This window comes from Sarcophilus harrisii, chromosome 2 (genome assembly GCF_902635505.1).
Source record: "Sarcophilus harrisii chromosome 2, mSarHar1.11, whole genome shotgun sequence".
NCBI classification, from domain to species: domain Eukaryota; kingdom Metazoa; phylum Chordata; class Mammalia; order Dasyuromorphia; family Dasyuridae; genus Sarcophilus; species Sarcophilus harrisii.
Window position 1 is genome coordinate 340,011,652 of NC_045427.1, and position 20,033 is coordinate 340,031,684.

General features: G+C 35.2%; 1 protein-coding gene across 2 annotated transcripts; it reads right to left on the reverse strand.

The window, feature by feature from the left end:
• Positions 1–1,530: 1,530 nt before the first annotated feature.
• Positions 1,531–16,922, reverse strand: MAPK1IP1L (mitogen-activated protein kinase 1 interacting protein 1 like). 2 transcript variants are annotated; one of them, XM_031952975.1, is made up of 4 exons: positions 16,691–16,922; positions 5,196–5,217; positions 4,125–4,829; positions 1,531–2,997 (listed from the first exon to the last, which is right to left on the reverse strand). In XM_031952975.1, exons 2-4 carry the CDS (start codon positions 5,211–5,213, stop codon positions 2,986–2,988), a joined length of 735 nt encoding a protein of 244 aa, XP_031808835.1. In that variant the 5' UTR covers positions 5,214–5,217; positions 16,691–16,922; the 3' UTR covers positions 1,531–2,985. The 2 variants fall into 2 exon arrangements, with proteins under 2 accessions (XP_031808835.1, XP_031808834.1); XM_031952974.1 differs by having other exon boundaries at positions 16,712–16,921.
• Between the last annotated feature and the right edge of the window lie 3,111 nt (positions 16,923–20,033).

A 20,033-nucleotide genomic window follows, 5' to 3' on the forward strand; every position in this document is an offset into this window, starting at 1 on the left:
AAATTACTTCCTATAATTTTATATTGTTTTGGGGAGCATTATCTCATCATTTCCAAACTAAACGATTGTTGGTACTTTTTCCCTCAAATTCAGAATTTCATTCCAGAAATCATACACTATCACTATACATTGTCTCTATCAACAATGCAATAACCCACAATTCATGCTTTTTAAAAACTCTAGATTTGAAACCAAATACCAATCCAATTTCCCAAGGTCTAAATAGCTTCTCTTGATACTCTATAAACAAGTCTCATCTACAACAATTCTCTTTAGTTTAACATGCCCTATTTGTATCCCAATTTATTGCCTAAAATGTACTTGTTCTGAGAACACTCATTTTCCCAATTCCCTTCTTGTTCCAAAATCTCCCTTATTTCTCAGTTTTATTCTTCCCCTAAACACAACTGTTTGCTTCTGTTTTTCTCTATCTAAGCTCTAAGCTTCCATTTTGGAAAATATTTTCAGAGAAAGTGCATCAACATGATTGTAGATATTCCTCACAGGCAGCAAAGCTTACTGCAAAGTAAATTCTTCTTTTCATAAAGCTTCCCAGTTAACAGCAGAACTCTATTCTCATCACAAAAAGGACAGGCTAAGTTGAAAAGAGTTGATAAAGCAGTACTGTGATCATGCTGAGCACTATGGTACACAGTTAATCATAAAATATTTGAGTTGGGAGTCTGAGCTATGTAGTCAAATTACAAACTAATAAAAACCTGGAGGCACAAATAATTTGTTTCATATTTGGGCAACTTCTGACTCTATACTGATAGCCAAAATTTTCTTCACATCTTCCTTCAACAGGATCTTTACATACTTATGTAGGTGGCCCATAATTAATGTAAGGAATATGTATGTATGTATAAATATGTAAAAATGACAAAATATAAAAGTATTTGTAGTGGTAGCCAGTCTTAGGCAAAATGAGGAAGGCAAAACATCTTTCAGGTTTTCATACTTCAGTTAACTCCTTTCCTCATTTCCCCACCCTATCCTGTCTAGTTCTAGCCTCCACTACAAGGACCCTTTTCTCATTCTTATTTTAATTGCTATTAGTTAATACTTTAATTACGTAGAGACTTCCAAGAGAAATACTGACATTTTGATGAAGAACTCAAGTAAACTGAAGACTGAAGGAAGTAGGCTATCTTCTATTCCTTCTTATCTATAACAAGATAGGTTAGATTGTCCAAAATCTAAGGCCAAAAAGGCTCCCAAATGCTCATCACTTTGGATTGCAAAAGTGTGAAAAATGTTAAGATTCTAGCACATTTTAGAAGAGCTACCTAATACTCTAGTCCAAAATTATATAAAGTTCTAGGCTTCATATTTCCTCAAATTACTTTTTCCTACTCCTTTCTTAATGTTTGAAATTCTTTACATAGTTTATTTAAAATAAGGGATCACTGAAAGCTACTCTTAAAAGATATTAATCTACTTTATTTCAAAGAGGTAGTTATAATGTTAAATTGGCATTTGGGGTTTTAAAAGTTATCAATGCCCTGTCATGGATGTCTTTTTTTCCAATAATTATTCAACAGCTGTCATCACTTGTCATTACTAACTGAAGAACATAAATTTTTAAATGGCCTGATGAAGATACTTATTGAAATCCCCTTTCAATTGTCAAACAAGTTTAATCCAAATCTGGCAACGTGGTTGAGATGAAGCAGCAGCTTCATCCCATACAGAATAAAAGCTTGTTGAATTTGTTGATGGGAACATTACTTCCACATCTTATATACTCTATGCATATCAGTATTTGGACACCATTCTCTAAAGGGGAGATATTCTTTTGCCTCAAATATTTTATAAAGAGAACTATAACACTTGATAAGAAATAATTGATATGTTTATAAGACTTTGGGAGAAGAAATCATACATAAGGTTCTATTAATATGATAAATTAATGGTACATTATTAGGGAAGATGTCAAGAATGTTACCAGCTCTCTATATTAAGGAAGGACAAAGGAATCCCCAAGGACCATCAAAGTTCTATAGGAATGAGAAAACTTGATGTTGCAAATCAATTCCAAGGCTCTTCTTTGGGGTACAAGTCAAGGAACCAAAGGTTCTCCCTTTCCTGAGCTCTTCATCCTCAATAACGTGAATAACTCATAACACAATCAAGAGTCACCACAAAGTCACCATATCACTACTGGATATGTCGGTAAGAATACACAAAAGTTTCTAATAGGGTTCATGGATAACTAATTTTATAATTACAACTAAAATTACTAAAAACAAAACTAAAATAAGTCAGAATGATAGCTGGTAGAAAGCAAGAATATTTAATATTCAGTGTTCAAGGATATGCACACTAACAAAACCATTCTTAAGACTTGAGAAGCATTAATTCAGAACTCATATTTTTAAACATTTACTCCAGAATTATAACCCAGGAGCACAAAATTTATTTACTCTGTAGACAATACTGTTCAAAATACTCAGAAGCATTTATTTGGTCTTTTCTTGTTTTCTTAAAAAACATATGGCAAAATGATTTGTCAGAAATATATTCAGGGAAACAAAGATGTCCAAAAAAATTTGAATTAAAATTTCCAAAAAGTTATAGGTAATTACCATCCATATCAATGTAGATTTCTTAAGTGTGTGGTTTCATAATTAAAAAAATGAATATTCCACAAATTCTACCAAAAGTTAGTCAATACATTTAATTACTTTGATTTCCCTTAGTATAACAAATGAAAAATACATATGAATAATTTTAAGTTTACAATATTATCTCTAATTATTCCAAGTGTATATCCAGATCCAAGAGCTGAGTCTTCTGAGTTGTCTGAGACCCCATTTGTGAAATGTCCCATAAGCAATGAAATCAAAACTTTTTAATGTTTGTGTTTGTGTGTGTATGTGTGTGTGTATATTATATACACACACACATATACTGTATACACATACATACATACATACACATAACTCTGGAAAGTAGAGAGTCGTCTCATTGTCCATCAAAAACTCAATGGTAAGACTGTAAGAAAAAAAAGGGGGGGAGGATGTCAAATTCTAGATTTTATTTAAGTGTTATCAATATTGCCAACTTTTGGCATAAAAAATGTATGGTATAAGACTTACTCAATTTTGAAAATAATTGGAATCATTCACCAAAGTTAACAAGAGAAATCCAAAGACTAGGATTTTCTTTTCTTTTTTTTTTTTTTTTTGGGGGGGGGGGAAGGTATCAAGTCTAAGGTGATCTGATATAGTAGTATGGGGTGAGCCATTTGTCAAAGACTAAATTCCTGAGTTTTAAAAAAAAAGAAACACTATAACCTTATTTATATAATAAAACATTCCTTATATTAAGCCCATAAAAGTTGAGTTGAGTTAGGAATATGAGGGCTCTCCATCTGGCTCAAATAGCTTTAGTCATTTAACCTCTCAAGGCCAATAAATACAAGTAGCTGAGGACCGTATAAATAAGTAAAATTCCATCTTGTACAAGATTAAATACCCCTCTTAATTCTAATTCTTCCTTCATTTCATTATTTCCTATTTATCCTGAATGTAGCTGCTTTGCACATATTTGTTGGTTGTCTCCCCATGTATGAGCTACTTGAAGGTAAGTTCTGTCTTTTGCCTCTCTTTATATTTCCTCAGCCCTTAGAATAGTGCCTGGCATATAATACATACTTATCAAAATGTTTGCTGACAGATTAAGTCACAGATACAGGCCTTCTCTATCTTCTTCCTGTTTCCAATCCATAGACACAAAGGTAAAATATAGAGACAAGGCTATTTTGGCCTTGCTTCCAATTAAATGATTTTAATAAAAAATATTTTTATTTTCTAAAGTTCGTTTTCCTTTTAGTAAAATTGCTAACAGAAAAAAATAGTACCTGCCCCAGGAATGGGAAACTCCTTCTCACTAGGTACGTTATACCTGAAACCCTTCTTTCTCTAGTTTTGTAGTGGAGGAGCAACAATATAATAAAGTTCCAGTCATAATGTTTTCCTTCCTACCACCTCTCTTCCAATTCAGGCCCACTAATATATCCAGGAGTATTACCTACCCTAAGTTCCATCGATAGCTGGAAAGAAAGTAAATCTTCAACTACTTTCTTGTAACTATCACAAAATATTAAGTTAAATACTCACATGGTGACCACCAGGCATTGGTGGAGCACCAGTAGGTCCAGAAGGCACTTGAAAAGGATTATTAGGAGTAAGATAGAGTCCTGGTGCAGGATATGATCCCATAGGTGCAGGGAATGGAGCTGGCACAGGTGGTCCCCATGCTCCAGGTGGGACAGCTCCCCATGGAATAGGTGGTGCTGTCGTTGGTGCTTGGGGAGGAGTAGGATATGGCCCTGCAGATGGATATGGCATATTAGGTGTAGGGTACTGCCCTCCCATTCCTGGTGTCCATGGTCCAGAAGGCATGGATCCCCATGGCCCTAAAGGACCAGCTGTAGCTGGATCTGTGGGTGTACCATATGGTCTCGGAAGCTCTGGAAAAGGCATGTTTGGTGTAGGATATGGCCCTGTAGGACCAGGACCTGACAAAGATGGAGTTGGATAAGGACCACCAGGAGGAGGACAAGATGGTCCAGAAGGAGGAAAAGGTCCTGGAGGTCCAGGGGGTGGTCCAGCAGGCACTGAAGGATATATTCCTGTGGGTGTAGGTCCAAAAGGCACACTGGAGGGTGATGCATTTGATGGAAGTCCAGATGGCACAGAAGGTGGAGCACTTGGATTATTCCAAGGACTGGAACCTGGCCAGCCCTGTGGTGGTTGACCAGGTTTTGTACCGCTCACAGTGGAATTTTTGGCAGGTGAATGTTCTGGTAGAGCATCTGCCAACTAGAAAACAAAGCAGAGCTATTTTTGCTATCTTTCTCAATAGATAAATGAATTGATGAAAAAGTCCCACCATAAAAATCTGCAAATGCTATCTTCTAAAAGTAAAATGTATCTACACCAGTAGCAGAATCATTTTAAAACACTACCACTGGCACATTAAAATCTTAATACATTAACAGGTACTTTTTCAAGTAAAAATTTCCCAAAGAGATCTTATAACTCTTTTTAACTTATTTATTTTAAGATAAAAAATTAAAAATATTTTTGAAAATGCTTAAATGGCTCCAAAGCCATGATTATGTGCATTTTAAAAGTTCAATTAATTATTCATTTACAATATTATAAAAGATAAATAGATCAACTTACTGAAAATTCATCAGACATTTTCCTGAAAAACAAAAGAAAAAATATTTCAGGGACATTTCTTAAGGGAATCAGTAGGACATATATCAGAGGTCAGTTTTGTTTTATAAACAGGATCTGCTTAATGTAACAGAACTATGTTATTAAAGTATATGAAAATGAAAGCTATTAAATTATAAATGTTACCACTTAATTCTCTATTATTTCAAAAAAGACAGTTTCATCAGCAAAATTTTACAAATGAGACTATCTTTAATGTTGAGATTGGTCTGACTTAGAAGCTTCCTTCAAATTCAAGATGATCTTGTGATATCTGATGTTTACCTAAGCTTACTTATCTAGTCACCCAAATTTCAAGCCATTTTTTTACATTAAAATAATTGAATAAAAACAGTTCATAACAAATAAAAACAAGAAACCAAATAAAAGAACTGTTCAGGTTCCATTTAAATACTACAGAAAATATTTTATTAAGAGTACTATACTAGTGGCCAGAAACTGGAAACTGAGTGAATGCCCATCAATTGGAGAATGGCTGAATAAATTGTGGTATATGAATATTATGGAATATTACTGTTCGGCAAGAAATGACCAATAAGATGATTTCAGAAAGGCCTGGAGAGATCTACATGAACTGATGCTGAGTGAAATGAGCAGGATCAGAAGAGATCATTATATACTTCAACAACAATACTATATGATGACCAATTCTGATGGACCTGGCCATCTTCAGCAATGAGATGAACCAAATCAATTCCAATGGAGCAGTAATTAATTGAACCAGCTACACCCAGCTTCAAGAACTCTGGGAGATGACTAAGAACCATTACACAGAATTCCCAATCCCTATATTTTTGTCCACCTACATTTTTTATTTCCTTCACAGGCTAATTGTACACTATTTCAGAATCCGATTCTTTTTGAATAGCAAAATAACTGTTTGGACATGTACACTGATTTTGTATTTAATTTATACTTTAACATATTTAGCATGTATTGGTAAACCTGCCATCTAGGGGAGGGAGTGGGGGTAAGGAGGGGAAAAAAATTGGAACAAAAGGCTTGGCAATTGTCAATGCTGTAATATTACTCATGTATATAACTTGTAAATAAAAAGCTATTAAAAAAAAGAGTACTATACTAAACAATGATCAAGAAAAATCAAGAAATCAAAGAATTACATTATTTGTATACCCACTCAAGCACAAGTTTGCAGGCAGAGATCAGCATGAAGGGAAAGAGCAAAAGGAATAAAAAGGGAATAAACATGCCTCCTCTGTGCCAGATAGGTACTGTACAAATATCTCATATACTATATACAAGAATCCATGAGATAGAAGCTGCAAGAAAGAGATCAAAAGAGAAAAACTGGGATAAGAACAGTGCTTGGAAGTCTTCTAGTATAGACTATTAATATTATGAGGACAGACACCTGGACAGTCTGCAGCACTGAATAACCAAAGCCAGAAAAATAGACTGCTCTAATGAAAAAGCCCCAAGCCAATCAGATACTATGATATCGGGATAGCAGTCTCGGGAATTAGGAGAGTGGAGGCAGGTAGGAGGTGGAGAGCAGCTACCAATGTCTTAGAGACTCACCAAGTTTCAAGGAAATTAACCTGAGCCTTGGAGAACCAGATGAAACAGAAAGGCAAGAAAACTGCCAGTAATCTTTGAGCCCAGAATCTAGTAGAAATCTTAGAAAGTCAGTGGCAGTAAATCAGGTAATAGATATCAGGAACAAAATGAGTCCCAAAATTCTATCCAAAGGTTCCAGAGGATATGATTATCACTGACAAAAAACCCCAATTCAGGAAGGATGGAATAAATAATTAGAAGACATAAAGAAATTTCTTAATTATAGGACACAAATCCAGAAAAATAAGCATGACTACAAGCAAGGTCTCAGAAAAAAGAATGAAGAAAATGAGATTTAAGGGAAAAAAATTATTATAAACTAAATGAGAGTTTTAGACTTAAAATTGGCAAGGAGAATAAACAAGTTAATATAGTAGAGGCTAAATTTTAGGTAACAGATGCCCTAAAAATTAGAATGTACCAAACAGAAACAAATGTTGTCCACAGACAACAAAAAACAGAACAAAATACTTGAAAAAAAGTTTTTGAATATTTTGTCTCCTATAACAACTTAGAAACAGGTCAAAGAGACAATTTAAAAATCATGGGAAGGGAGGGGTCCAGCAACCCAAGGCAGTGCTGCCAGATATTGGAGGTGACTGAGGCTTCTGTAGGGGTTGCAGGTACCAGCTACCTACCCACTTCAAATAAGATTTTTTTGTCACTACTGCAAGGTAGGATCAACCCTAAACTTGTTGCAAGGGTGAATCAGACTTTTACTTAAGAAACAGCTGTCCCATTGGACAATGGGATAGATGAAAGCACTTCAAAAGATTGCAGAGCTCTAAGATCATTTAGACCACACAGTATTTTCCTCAGACTTTAGACCATTTCTAAAGTAGCAATTCACTTGATCAAGACAGTAGTGAAAGACAATAAGATCATTAAATCCATAGAGATATTTTGGTACCAGGCCAACTGCCAAGGGATTAATGATTAAGGGATATAGATACTGGGGGAGTTCCTGAGAGGTCCATTATAACTGAAAGAATCATATAACATATCTTTGCAGGGTATTTCCAGGATCCACACATTCTTTTTCACAGAATGAGATGCTACACTCTAACCAGAGAACCACACACCTAGCTGATGCCAGAGAAGTGATACCATCATCACATAGCTCTTAGACCACTGGAAAACACTGAGCTTTTCCCAAATCTCCTCCAACAGTATAAGTAACTCAGAAACAAGTTAATACGGTCTCTGAGAATACAGCACACAAAAGCAATCACAAAGAAAATTCACTTTACAATCAATTCCTTCATAGTAGCTGTATTGTTTCTTAGTTGCAAGTGCATGATCCTGTGTCCTATTTACACCGGAAAAGCTTTAAGTGGTAAAGAGCTTAAGCTTAAGACTTCACTTGGCAAACAGAACAACAAAGGTATTTTTGCAAACGTTCCGGTTAGTGATAGTCAACCACATAAACAGTGGACATTCTGAAATTTAAGAGCGACACTTAACAGGACTGTGGTTGCATGCAATTTGCACAAAAATAGTAAATGGATATAGCAATCTCACCAGAAATTCCAACTCATAATATTAATGCAATGAGACTATCCATTCCCAAATTTAAAGTTAGCATCTACATTTATGATTACGTCTATCTCTGAATTCTGAGGATTTGATTTTTATACTTTTGAAACAATTAAGCATTTCTTACATAATGAAACCAATTCTTTAAAAGTCTAGTTAAGGTGCATGCTGCCTTTTAAGAGATGATGTTGCAATGTTCTCTTCCAAACTTGTTTCCTCCACAGTGAATTCTAAAGTAAATGTGGTAGAAACAGAATCTGAGGTCCTTTTTAAAGGTATTTGTCTTGGATGAAAATGGCTTTTCCTGGTTAGGCAAAACTTTTGGTTTTGCTGTGACTTGTGCCTCCAAAACCAAAGGAAGGTTAAAATGGGAAAAAGAAAGTGAAAGTGGCTTATAAGCTTTTAGTTATATTCATTTTTCTTTTTTAAAACACTCCAGTAGAAGAGAGGCCTAGGCAAATAAGAAACAAATATGAGTTAGTTCTTCCAATAAAAGTTTCATTTTTAAGATAATATAGAGAAACCTGATTCAATCAAGAAGAATAAGAACTATTCATTCCCTCAATGAATTTCTTCTAAGGAGCTATTTATTGATTTATTTGGTCCACTTTAATTTTAAGGGAGTTGTTATTCTGTTAAAGTTTAGCATCTCCTGTATTAATAAGACTTTCCCATTCTTTCCTTTAGAAATCTCACTTAGTTTATTAAAATTTTTATTAGTTTTTAATTTATTAAGATCATATTTCCTTTCTTTGAAAGTCAAAGGATATAAGAACAAGCAGCTTTCTAAGGAAGAATCCATATGGGGAGGAACAAATTAAAACAGTAATTTATATAATAGTAATATTATTGCAAAGAAAAACAAATGTGAAAAACTAAAGAATTTTCATCAATGCAATGACCAATTATGATTTCAGAAGACTCATATTACCTACCTCCAAATGGAGGTATTATACTCAGGATGCAAATGGAGATTAAAACAAAAAAAAAAAATACACGGCCTATGATGGAATTTGTTTTGTTTAACTGGACATATTAAAAGTTTTATTTGGATGCAATCACTTGCACTGGAAACAAGTGTCTTTTGAGTGTATATCTGAGTAAAGCATCTTTCCCCCACTGTCAACTGACACCAGTTCTAGATCTGCTGCCAATAGCAATAAATGGAAATAGAAAGCATAAAACCAGGCAAAGAAAAGTAAAGTATTCCTGTTTGTGGATGACATGATTATTTATTTGGAAAATCCTACAGAACAAGCAAATAAACTAAGTATAAACTAACAACTACTACTTCCAGTAATATAGGAGGCTACAAAATAAAATTACCAAAAAAAAAAAAAAAAAAAAGCAAAGCATTCCCACATAGCACTAACAAAACCCATGAGGAAATAAAGGAAATTCCCATTCAAAAATAAGAGATGTCATAAAATATTAGGGAGTTAATTTGTCAAAACACACTCATTATCTGTATAGATACTTCCTGGTCAAAGGATATGAAAAGAAAGTTTTCAAAAGAAGAAATACAAGATGTCAACAATCACATAAAAGAATTGGAAGACCAAAAACTATGTTGCAGTCAACAATAATCTGAAAAGCTCCAAATTTTTAAGGAAACTAAATAGATTATTAGCTGTATATATGCTTGCCTTAGTTTATCCATTTTTAGAAAAGAAGTTTATTCTAGAAAATCTGGTGAGAGAACTTAAGAAGAAAATCTCACCCTTAAACTTTACCTCTGTTCAAATTCATCCTATATGAATGATCAAGGGTCATTTTTAAAAAAGAAGCTAAAATTTTCTAAGTGTCTTTAGTGAAGACAAATTTTGTCAGCCCTACAAAAATCCAAGGGAGAGCACACATATGACTTCATTCCAGACCTTAATGTCCAGATATTAGCAGAAGTTATCTTTGATACAATTTTATTTGAATATACATAGCATGATAGCAATAAAAGTATGAATTTTTAGAGTAAAATCACCATATTTCTCAATATGTCTAAGACACTTCCAAACTAGTTCTCATTTTGGTCATTTGGAAAAGGTAAAAGAATTATACTTTTTTTCCTTTTGAACTTTAGGAAAGATATTATTCTGACTGAAAAGAAAAAAGGGGGATTATTTAGATCAACTGGCATACCAGTGGTTAAGCTTCCTTAACATTGGAAAAATTGCTCTAAAGACTATAAAATGGTCATCATTCTGCTGTCAATATCATGAAAATATAGGAAAATGTGGATTTTTCCAGTCAGAACACGCCAACATAAATCATGCTAGATAAATTTTTGGATGATGATATTTTTGAAATAGATAATCATTAATTGACAAGTCCCCATAATAGAAAGTTTCACATTAGATATTTGAAGATTATTTTGAATATGTTTGTCTCATCAATCTTTCCCCTAAACTTAATTAGCAATTTTTATGGATATCTTTTGTTCTACATTTATTCTTCTATCTCTTCCCTTCCCCGGAATCCATTCCTTATAAACCAATAATTTTTTTTCAAAAAACAAAAATTCAGCAATTAATTAATACATTGAAAAAAATCTGACACTATACCCCACCCTTGGAAATATAGGGTAGTGAGGTAATGTTTTCATTTCAGAAAAAGTGTTTACAATGTGGTTACTATTTAAATTTTTTTTTAAATTCTGACATCAAGTAAGCATTTTTATATGCAATATAAAGGTTTTCCTCTGAAGTGTAGGCTGACACATAAATGGAACTGACATTTGTGAATTGGCCCAATGATTTCTGGAAAATAATTTCAAATTATTCAAAAAAAAAAAAAAAAGTCAACATTTTGTTCACTGGTCAACAAAGGTCAACAATTTTATTCACTGATACACTGCCCCTAAAAAGAACAGTCAGAGGGAAAAGTTTCAAGTATGAAAAAAAATCTATTTTTGTGATGGGAAAATACTGGGAGGAAAGTAAGTGGATGTTTTATAAACTCAGGGATGACTAAACATATGTGAATGTCATCTGGCATCAAAGAGGAATGGTAAATAGCAAGAATTTGGAAAAACTTGGGAGGATATATCATAATGCAGAATCAGAATAATTTATTTTATGTCACAATAATGTAAAGGAAACAAAATTGAAACAATTTTAATATTCTGATCAAAGAAATAAAGAAAAGGAGAGAGTTAAATATACCTTCTTCTACTTGGCAGCTTAGTTGACTTTACTTGCAAAATAAAGACTAGCATCCCAATATATTATTGATGGAGCAGTGAATTAGGTATCGAATTAGTCTGTCCAATCTAGAACACAATTTGGAAATATTTTCCCCTAAATTGCTAAACTGTATAAAAAACTGTGAAACGTAGCTATACTACTAAATCTATACCCAAAAAAGAACCACAATAATAATAAAGAGGAAAAAGACCCTAGTTAAAGACATTTATGGGCATAACTAGTTAACAGGATGTTAGTTAACTGCTAAACAAATTACAATTTTACAAAATTATAAAGGACTTCTAGGTGATACACTGGATAGAGTGCTGGTACTGTAGTAAGGAAGATTTGAATTCAATTCTGGTTTTAGAAATTAGCTATGTGACCCTAGACAAGTCATTTAATTCGATTTACCTCAGTTTCCTCACATTTAAAATGAGTTGGAAAAGGAAACGGCAAACTACTCTCAAATCACTATCAAAAAACCCCCAAAAAGGGGTCATGAAAAGTTAGACGTGACTAAAATAACTAAACAACCAATAAATTAGGATATATAAATAAAACAGATTATTATCACAAAAAATGAATGACTTTTCAGACAAAACTGGTCAAACTTGAATGAACTGATACAAAATGAAGAGACTAGAACTTGTAGAATAATCTATAACACTATAAAGAAAAACTATTCTTAAAAAAAAAAAAAAAAAAACCAAACCCCAAACCCTGATCCACTTTTCCAGAAGACGATGCACCTGACAGAGAAGTGATACGGTCAAAATCTAGAATGAAAATGATTTTTCAGATGTGGAGAATATAGGAGATTTATTTTACTTAATTATACTATTTTTATTTTAACAGAGTTTCATGGGAACTTGCAGAGTGGGAGTGATATATTAAAAAAAAAAACTTCAATATCAAAATATCAAATGTCAGTATCAAGAAAGAAAAAACTGCAATGAACTAATTTAGAAAAATAATTCAAATTTCTCCTGATATACACTATATAAAGTAGAACATTAATAAATTCTTATTACAATGAGATTAGAGGACAAATCCAGTCACCATTTTAAAAAATACTATGACAACATACCAACATATATGCTCATTTACTGATGGGCATAAAATTTTGATTACTACATTCCAATAAAACTAGTTTCCTTTGTAATTTTATGTATGTTGTGCATTTAAAGACAGTGTTCTGAAAAAGAGGTCCAAAGATTTCACCAGATTGTCAAAAAAGTCCACAACATAAAAATGGTTAAGAATTCTTTTCCTACAAGGAACTGCAGAGAGAATTTTCTCAACTCAGATTTTTTTCAATACAAGTGCTACTCTAAGGCACTAGCCTTGATCCTCTATCAGCATTAAAAGCTTTCACTTTAAATCAAAATTGGGGGGGGGGGGGGGGAATTGAGCTGAAACTGACCTAAAAAATGCTGCTCATATTAAGTATTTAAAAATAGAGAGAGAGAGAGATAGGAAACCTCCCAACACCACACCACACAACAACACACACTCTTTCAAATTCATTTTTATTCAAGCTCTAAGGAAGGTATAAAAGTATTAGTGAAATGTATGTGGTTGTTTTGCTAACAGTGTTTGGTAATTGGGAACAGTATTGAATGGGGTGGTTCAGCTCTCAAAGATGCTTTTACAGTAATTTTGAGTAGTCTAGGGGATTGTTTGAATTCATTAAATTTTCAATTAAACAACACGACCATTTTTAAAAATTCGCTTTTTTCTTTTATAAATCCTTCTGTAATTTTTAAACAATTTTATAAAAAATGGTAACATATAACATACTATCCTTTGAGATTTGGATTTCCAAATAATAGACAGTTGTCATGTTTGCATTGTTCTTTTTTGAGCCAATGAGTTTGGTGGATGTTTTAGTTTTCATTTGTCATATTAACACTTTTGATTTATTTATCTTTTTAGGTTTCCTAATTTTGTCGAATTATTCACAATGGCCTGTGGCACTAAAATTTATGGAATACAAATAGACACAAATTATTTTAGCTGTTAATATACAGAAAGATTGTAAATGTTTTAATAATAGATTTTTACATACATAAAAACTATAAATTTTAAAAAGTGTTTTATAGATATTACTTCACTTTAGCCTCACAAAAACCCTAAAAACTAGATGCTATTAATCCTTTTATAGATGTGGAAACTGAGGCAAACAGTTAAGTGACTTCTCAAGGCTTAGTTATTCATCTGAGGTTGGATTTGAACTGTTTTTCCTAATTAAAGGTACAGTGCTCTATGACTCCAATATTACTTTATACTATCAGAAACTAATTTTTCAGTTTTTTCTAACTGCATGTGCCCTAATACAACTGAAAACAAAGTTTTGTTTAATGTCAAAACTTTTTAAAATATCCCCTACAGCTTTTATTCACTCTAGAATCTGAGTTTTCTGGAATATACCTTTAAAAAATCAAGTTTAGACAATGTTAATTTTTTTTAAAAAAGTCTATCTTTGATTCAGAGTTATAGTGATAATAGTTCCCATAAACACAAAAATGTTTATAGCAATACTTTTCAGGTTATCAAAGAAATAGGAACAAGGTGCCCACTGCTTAAGGAATGGCTAAATTGTGGTACAAAAATGTTAGTGCCTTTTAAGAAAAGAGTATCATGAATAAAGAGAAGCAAAGGGAGGTACATGACCTAATGCAAAGTGAAATAGGCAGAACCAGGAAAATTACATATAAGATAATGGAAGAATCAACAAAGGAATCGGAATTGTTAAATTACATAATGATTAGAACTGGCCACAAAAAGTACCTATCTCTCTTCTGGGGAAGTGAGGGGAACAGTGTCAAAAAAAAAAAGGTTATGGGTGTGGATCCATGAATGCAATGTTAGACTTGGTTGATGTATCAAACAATTTTGCTCAATTCTTTTTTCTTTTTTAATCTTTGTTGTAAAGAATGGATCACAGGAGTGGAAGAAAATATCAAAAATGTAGACTGCAGAAAAAGATGTCAGTTAAAAAAAAAAAAAAAAAAAACTAAGTTAAATATGAGCATTGACATTCATTAACCAAACTGACATTCTCGTAAGAAAACCAATTTCAGTTATCTACCAAAAGTCTTTGTGCAGTTTTAATCCTTTAAGAGCTTAAAAACTGTACTAAAATTTTTGGTAAACCCTGTATATCACTGAAAATTTTATCTCTGCTCTATATAAAAAGTTATAAAGATCAATGATTGCAAAACTGAAATTGCTAATCTGTAAATTCAAGGAAGGATAATTAAGAATTGAAAGCTTTTTTTTCCCCTAAATTCACGAATAGAGGGTTTCAAAATAATATATTACATGTTGATAGCAATGGGTTATTAAATCATTTAAAGAGAACCTAAAGAAACTAATAACAATTCAAAATGTTTTTTAAAAAGCTGCTTCCCCAACAAACTGGGAAAACATCTTCACAGTTAAAGGTTCTGATAAAGGCCTCATTTCAAAAATATATAGAGAATTAACTCTAATTTATAAGAAATCAAGCCATTCTCCAATTGATAAATAGTCAAAGGATATGAACAGACAATTTTCAGATGATGAAATTAAACTATTACCACTCATATGAAAGTGTTCCAAATCACTATTAATCAGAGAAATGCAAATTAAGACAACTCTGAGATACCACTACACACCTGTCAGATTGGCTAAAATGACAGGAAAAAATAATGATGAATGTTGGAGGGGATGTGGGGAAAACTGGGACACTGATGCATTGTTGGTGGAATTGTGAACAAATCCAACCATTCTGGAGAGCAATCTGGAATTATGCCCAAAAAGTTATCAAACTGTGCCTACCCTTTGACTCAGCAGTGCTACTACTGGGCTTGTACCCCAAAGAGATACTAAAGAAGGGAAAGGGACCTGAATGTGCCAAAATGTTTGTGACAACCCTGTTTGTAGTGGCTAGAAACTGGAAAAGGAATTGATGCCCTTCAATTGGAGAATGGTTGAGTAAATTGTGGTATATGAATGTTATGGAATATTATTGTTCTGTAAGAAATGACCAGCAAGATGAATACAGAGAGGCTTGGAGAGACTTACATGAACTGATGCTGAGTGAAAAGAGCAGAACCAAGAGATTATATACGTCAACAAGATACTGTATAAAGATGTATTCTGATGGAAGTGGATTTCTTTGACAAAGAGATCTAACTCAGTTTCAATTGATCAAGGATGGACAGAAGCAGCTACAACCAAAGAAAAAACACTGGGAAATAAATGTAAACTGTTTGCATTTTTGTTTTTCTTCCCGGGTTATTTTTACCTTCTGAATCCAATTCTCCCTGTGCAACAAGAGACCTGTTTGGTTCTGCACACATATATTGTATCTAGGATATACTGTGACATATTCAACATATATAGGACTGCTTGCCATCTAGGGGAGGGGGTGGAGGGAGAGAGGGGAAAAATGGGAACCGAAATGAGTGCAATGGATAATGTTGTAAAAAATTACCCTGGCATGGGTTCTGTCAATAAAAAAAAAAAATAATAATAATAATAAAAGCTGCTTCCCAGAATAACTGGCTAGAGAATCTGAATGTGGGGTACATGTGCTATCAGGGAGAGTAATGAAAGGGGATGGATAAAGGGACACGGTGGCCACGATATAGAAAAGACTACTCACCCCTCGTCCCAACCCCCACTCTCAGCTAAAGAGCAACAAACAAAAGGTATCAAGAGAATAAGGGCAGAGAAACATGAGCGATGAATTCTGAAGAGCAACCAGGACCGAAACCTAAGGATTTTTTAAAGAGGAGGGAGGGAGGGGAAGTTACCTGCTCAAGCACTTCCGCCTAAACCTGCTTCTAAGGTCATGAAGGCTAGAACGTCACCTTTCCCCCTCCTCCCAGGTTTCTCCAGGCCCTGGCCCCGCCCCCGCCCCACCCCCATCCCTGCCATGTCCTTCAATTAATTCTTCCTTTCCCCCCCCCCCACCCCCCCCGCTCCATCTCTGTCGCGGGAACACATCGACCCAAAGTTCAACCGAAAAGCCGTCACCCACGCCCCCCGAGAGAAGGGAGAACCTGTGGAATTTACCCACTGTGCGCCTCCCGCTTTCCAATGCAGGCAACCCCCTCACCCGGTCAGAACCGCGTCCCTGCGCCCCACCCCCACCTAGCTCTAAGGCGGCCTCACCAGACAGCACCGGACCCTAGACCGAGCGGCCGAAAGTGACGAGGGCTGGAAGGAGGCTCTGATGACGGAGAGAGAAAAAAGAGGGCGCGAGAAAACAGAGGAAGCAGAAACAGCACCGGGCAGCGACGACGACAGCAGAGGCAGTGGCGGCAACAACAGCAGCGAAAGCGCACGACTCCTCCCCCTCGGCCGGAAGAGGAAGCGGTCCATACGGCGCCGGCGCCAGCCCTGCCCCTTATCCTGTTCTACACTACCCTCCCGCCCCCCCAATCCCCTTCCTCTGGGAGACTAGAAGGCGGGGTCAAGGTGGGAGGAGTCTGAACTACACAGCTCCCCAGCTTCGAGCCAGGGAGCGCGCTTGCGTATGCCCGGGGTCCACCTGAGCCTTTGGTGGGGCTCTGACGAATACTGGTTCCACTGAGGGGTGGAGCTAGAAATTCCTGTCCTAATAGGGATAGATTGCAAATCTAGTTATGGCTTTGCCAGAACCGGCCCCTACCGCCTTTTCAGAGAGCCATTGTCAAATTTTCAGAGCTGCTATACCATGAAGAGCTGGGCTACAAATCAGATCTTGATTATGTTGTTTTGTTAAAAGTGTGTCCGGAAGGGCGGGGATTTGGGGGGGGAGGGGCAGAGGAGGGTTGGCGAGCTGGTTGTTAAAGTATTCATCAACCCACCACTAAATGCTGTGCTGTAATCTCAACTCAACCAAATTAAGGCCTGGTTTCTCTGAGCAAAGAACTTGAACTGATTCCCCCTACCCATACTTAATTGCAAAGTGAACATACAGATCCCCAGAAATGGAGCGTTTGGAACCACGTGACAGTGGAAGGGGAGGGAATGCTGCTGAATTGGGAACTGTGTTGAAATCTTGCCTTAGACACTAACTAGATGTGTGACTTCAGGCAAGTGACAATGTGAACTTCAGTTTCCTCATTTGTAAAGTAAGACTAATTATAGTCTCTTAAGTGAGTTTTAAATTGAGAATTACATTCTCTGTATCCACAGTCAGGACTTTCAACTATAACACACAGCTCCTCATTGAAGTTACATATACTAAATTTGGCAAACTAGGTGTCCAGGAAAAAAACATCAATCCTTAAGATTCTACTTGAGCAAAAGTTATCAAACTGTGCATACCCTTTGATCCAGCAGTGTTACTGCTGGATCTCCCAAAGAGATCATAAAGAAGGGAAAGGAACCTGTATGGGCCAAAATGTTTGTGCAGCCCTGTTTGTAGTGGCTAGAAACTGGAAACTGAATGGATGCCCATCAGTTGGAGAATGGCTGTGTAAATTGTGGTATATGAATGTTATGGAATATTATTGTTCTGTAAGAAATGATCAGGAGGATGATTTCAGAAAGGTCTGGAGAGACTTATACGAACTGATGCTGAGTGAAATGAGCAGGAGATTATTATATACTTCAACAACAATACTATATGATGTTCAATTCTGATGGACCTGGCCATCTTCAGCAATAAGATGAACCAAATCAGTTCCAATAGAGCAGTAATGAATTGAACCAGCTATACCCAGGGAAAGAACTCTGGGAGATGACTAAGAACCATTACATAGAATTCCCAATCCCTCTATTTTTGTCTGTCTGCATTTTTGATTTCCTTCACAGGCTAATTGCACACTATTTCAAAGTCCAATTCTTTTTGTACAGCAAAATAACTGTTTGGACATGTATGCTTATTGTGTATCTAATTTATACTTTAACATATTTAACATGTATTGGTCAACCTGCCATCTGGGGGAGGGGATGGGGGGAAGGAGGGGAAAAATTGGAACAAAACATTTGGCAATTGTCAGTGCTGTAAAATTACCCATTAATATAACTTGTAAATAAAAAGCTACATTAAAAAAAAAAAAGAATAGAGCATGTGGGGAAAAAAAAAAAAAGATTCTACTTGAGCTTCAATTTCCTCACCTGTAAGATATTGTGTCCACAAGTGAGATATGTATGTAGAGACTATCTAAAAACCTTTCAGAAGATGCCCTGAGATCTGGCCCAATAGCTGTTCCTGTACCACTAGCTTGTTAGCTAGGGAAAAGGAAGAAAGGTAGGTAAGATCTGTAAACTCAGAGAGTAGCCAATCTCTCCTCCAATTTCCAAGATGGTTAGAATTATATCCATCTGCCTCTCCTCAAATACCAAATAGGTGTCGTTGTTGAAAGAAAGTCTCAGGGCTTTGCCCTAATGAGTCAAACAAGCTTAAGAAAATGAGGTGGTGGTGGGGGGGGGAGGTTATTGTAGCATAGGAGGCAAAACACATTGTATGCACCAGGTGCTGATTTCAAACCACTCTGCTGCTATTATAGACAACTTTTTGAAATAAGAGCAAGACAATCCTGATAAGTACATGTTTCCAAAAAGAGGATGGAATAAAAGGTCATGCAGCTATCTGATAACTAACAGGTAATACAAAGGATAAGGGCATGGATTCAAAGTGCACTCCTCCTCTCCCCAATCAACTAGTTGACCTCTCCCAAGAAAATAAAGGGAAGACAAGCAAGTCTAGAACCAATGGATTCACTCAGACTAATTGCACAAATTTCATTACCACATTAGATAAAGCATTAGATCTGGAGTTAGAAAGACTGAGTTCAAATTTAGTTTCAAATATGTGCTATGTGGGCAAGTCTTTCTGTCTCAGTTTCCTCATCTGTAAAATGGAGAAATAAATCTCCTAAGGTCTTCTAAGGTCAAAATGAGAAAATATTTATGAAGCTCTTTGCAAAATTTAAACCACCATATGACAATAATGATTATTATGATTGGGGATGGTTAACCTTATCCTATACTCACCAACTTAGCCTATCTCCACAAAATGCTAGTTTTACAAAAGACCATCATAAATAGTAAATAATCAGTAACCCATTTATCCAAGTAAAACAGCAAACAATAGCAAAACAAAAAAATTCTATAGATTAAAATATGCCAGTAAATATACAAGACTAAAGACTTCTTACTTAGATGGTTCAGCAGACCTCCCACTCCTTTCTCAGGGCATGGTCCTGCCCTTTAAATTCCAAGTAGCTCCAGTGCCTGGTTGTAGGTCCCTAATGCCAGGAGCCTGAAACAAGACAGTCTCAGGTCCTACTGCAAGCCACAAATCAAATTTGCCTACTGTAAATTTATGTCAATTGTCTTTAAAAGAGTTCTTCAGCTGGAAGTAAGAGCTCAGTTAGATCAGAAGAAAATGATCAAATGTTTAGCACAGTATCTGGCACATAGTTGGAGATTAATTAATGCTTATTGACTTCACTTGTAAGCCCTAGAAATCAAGAAATATGATGGGACTGGCATCTCATGT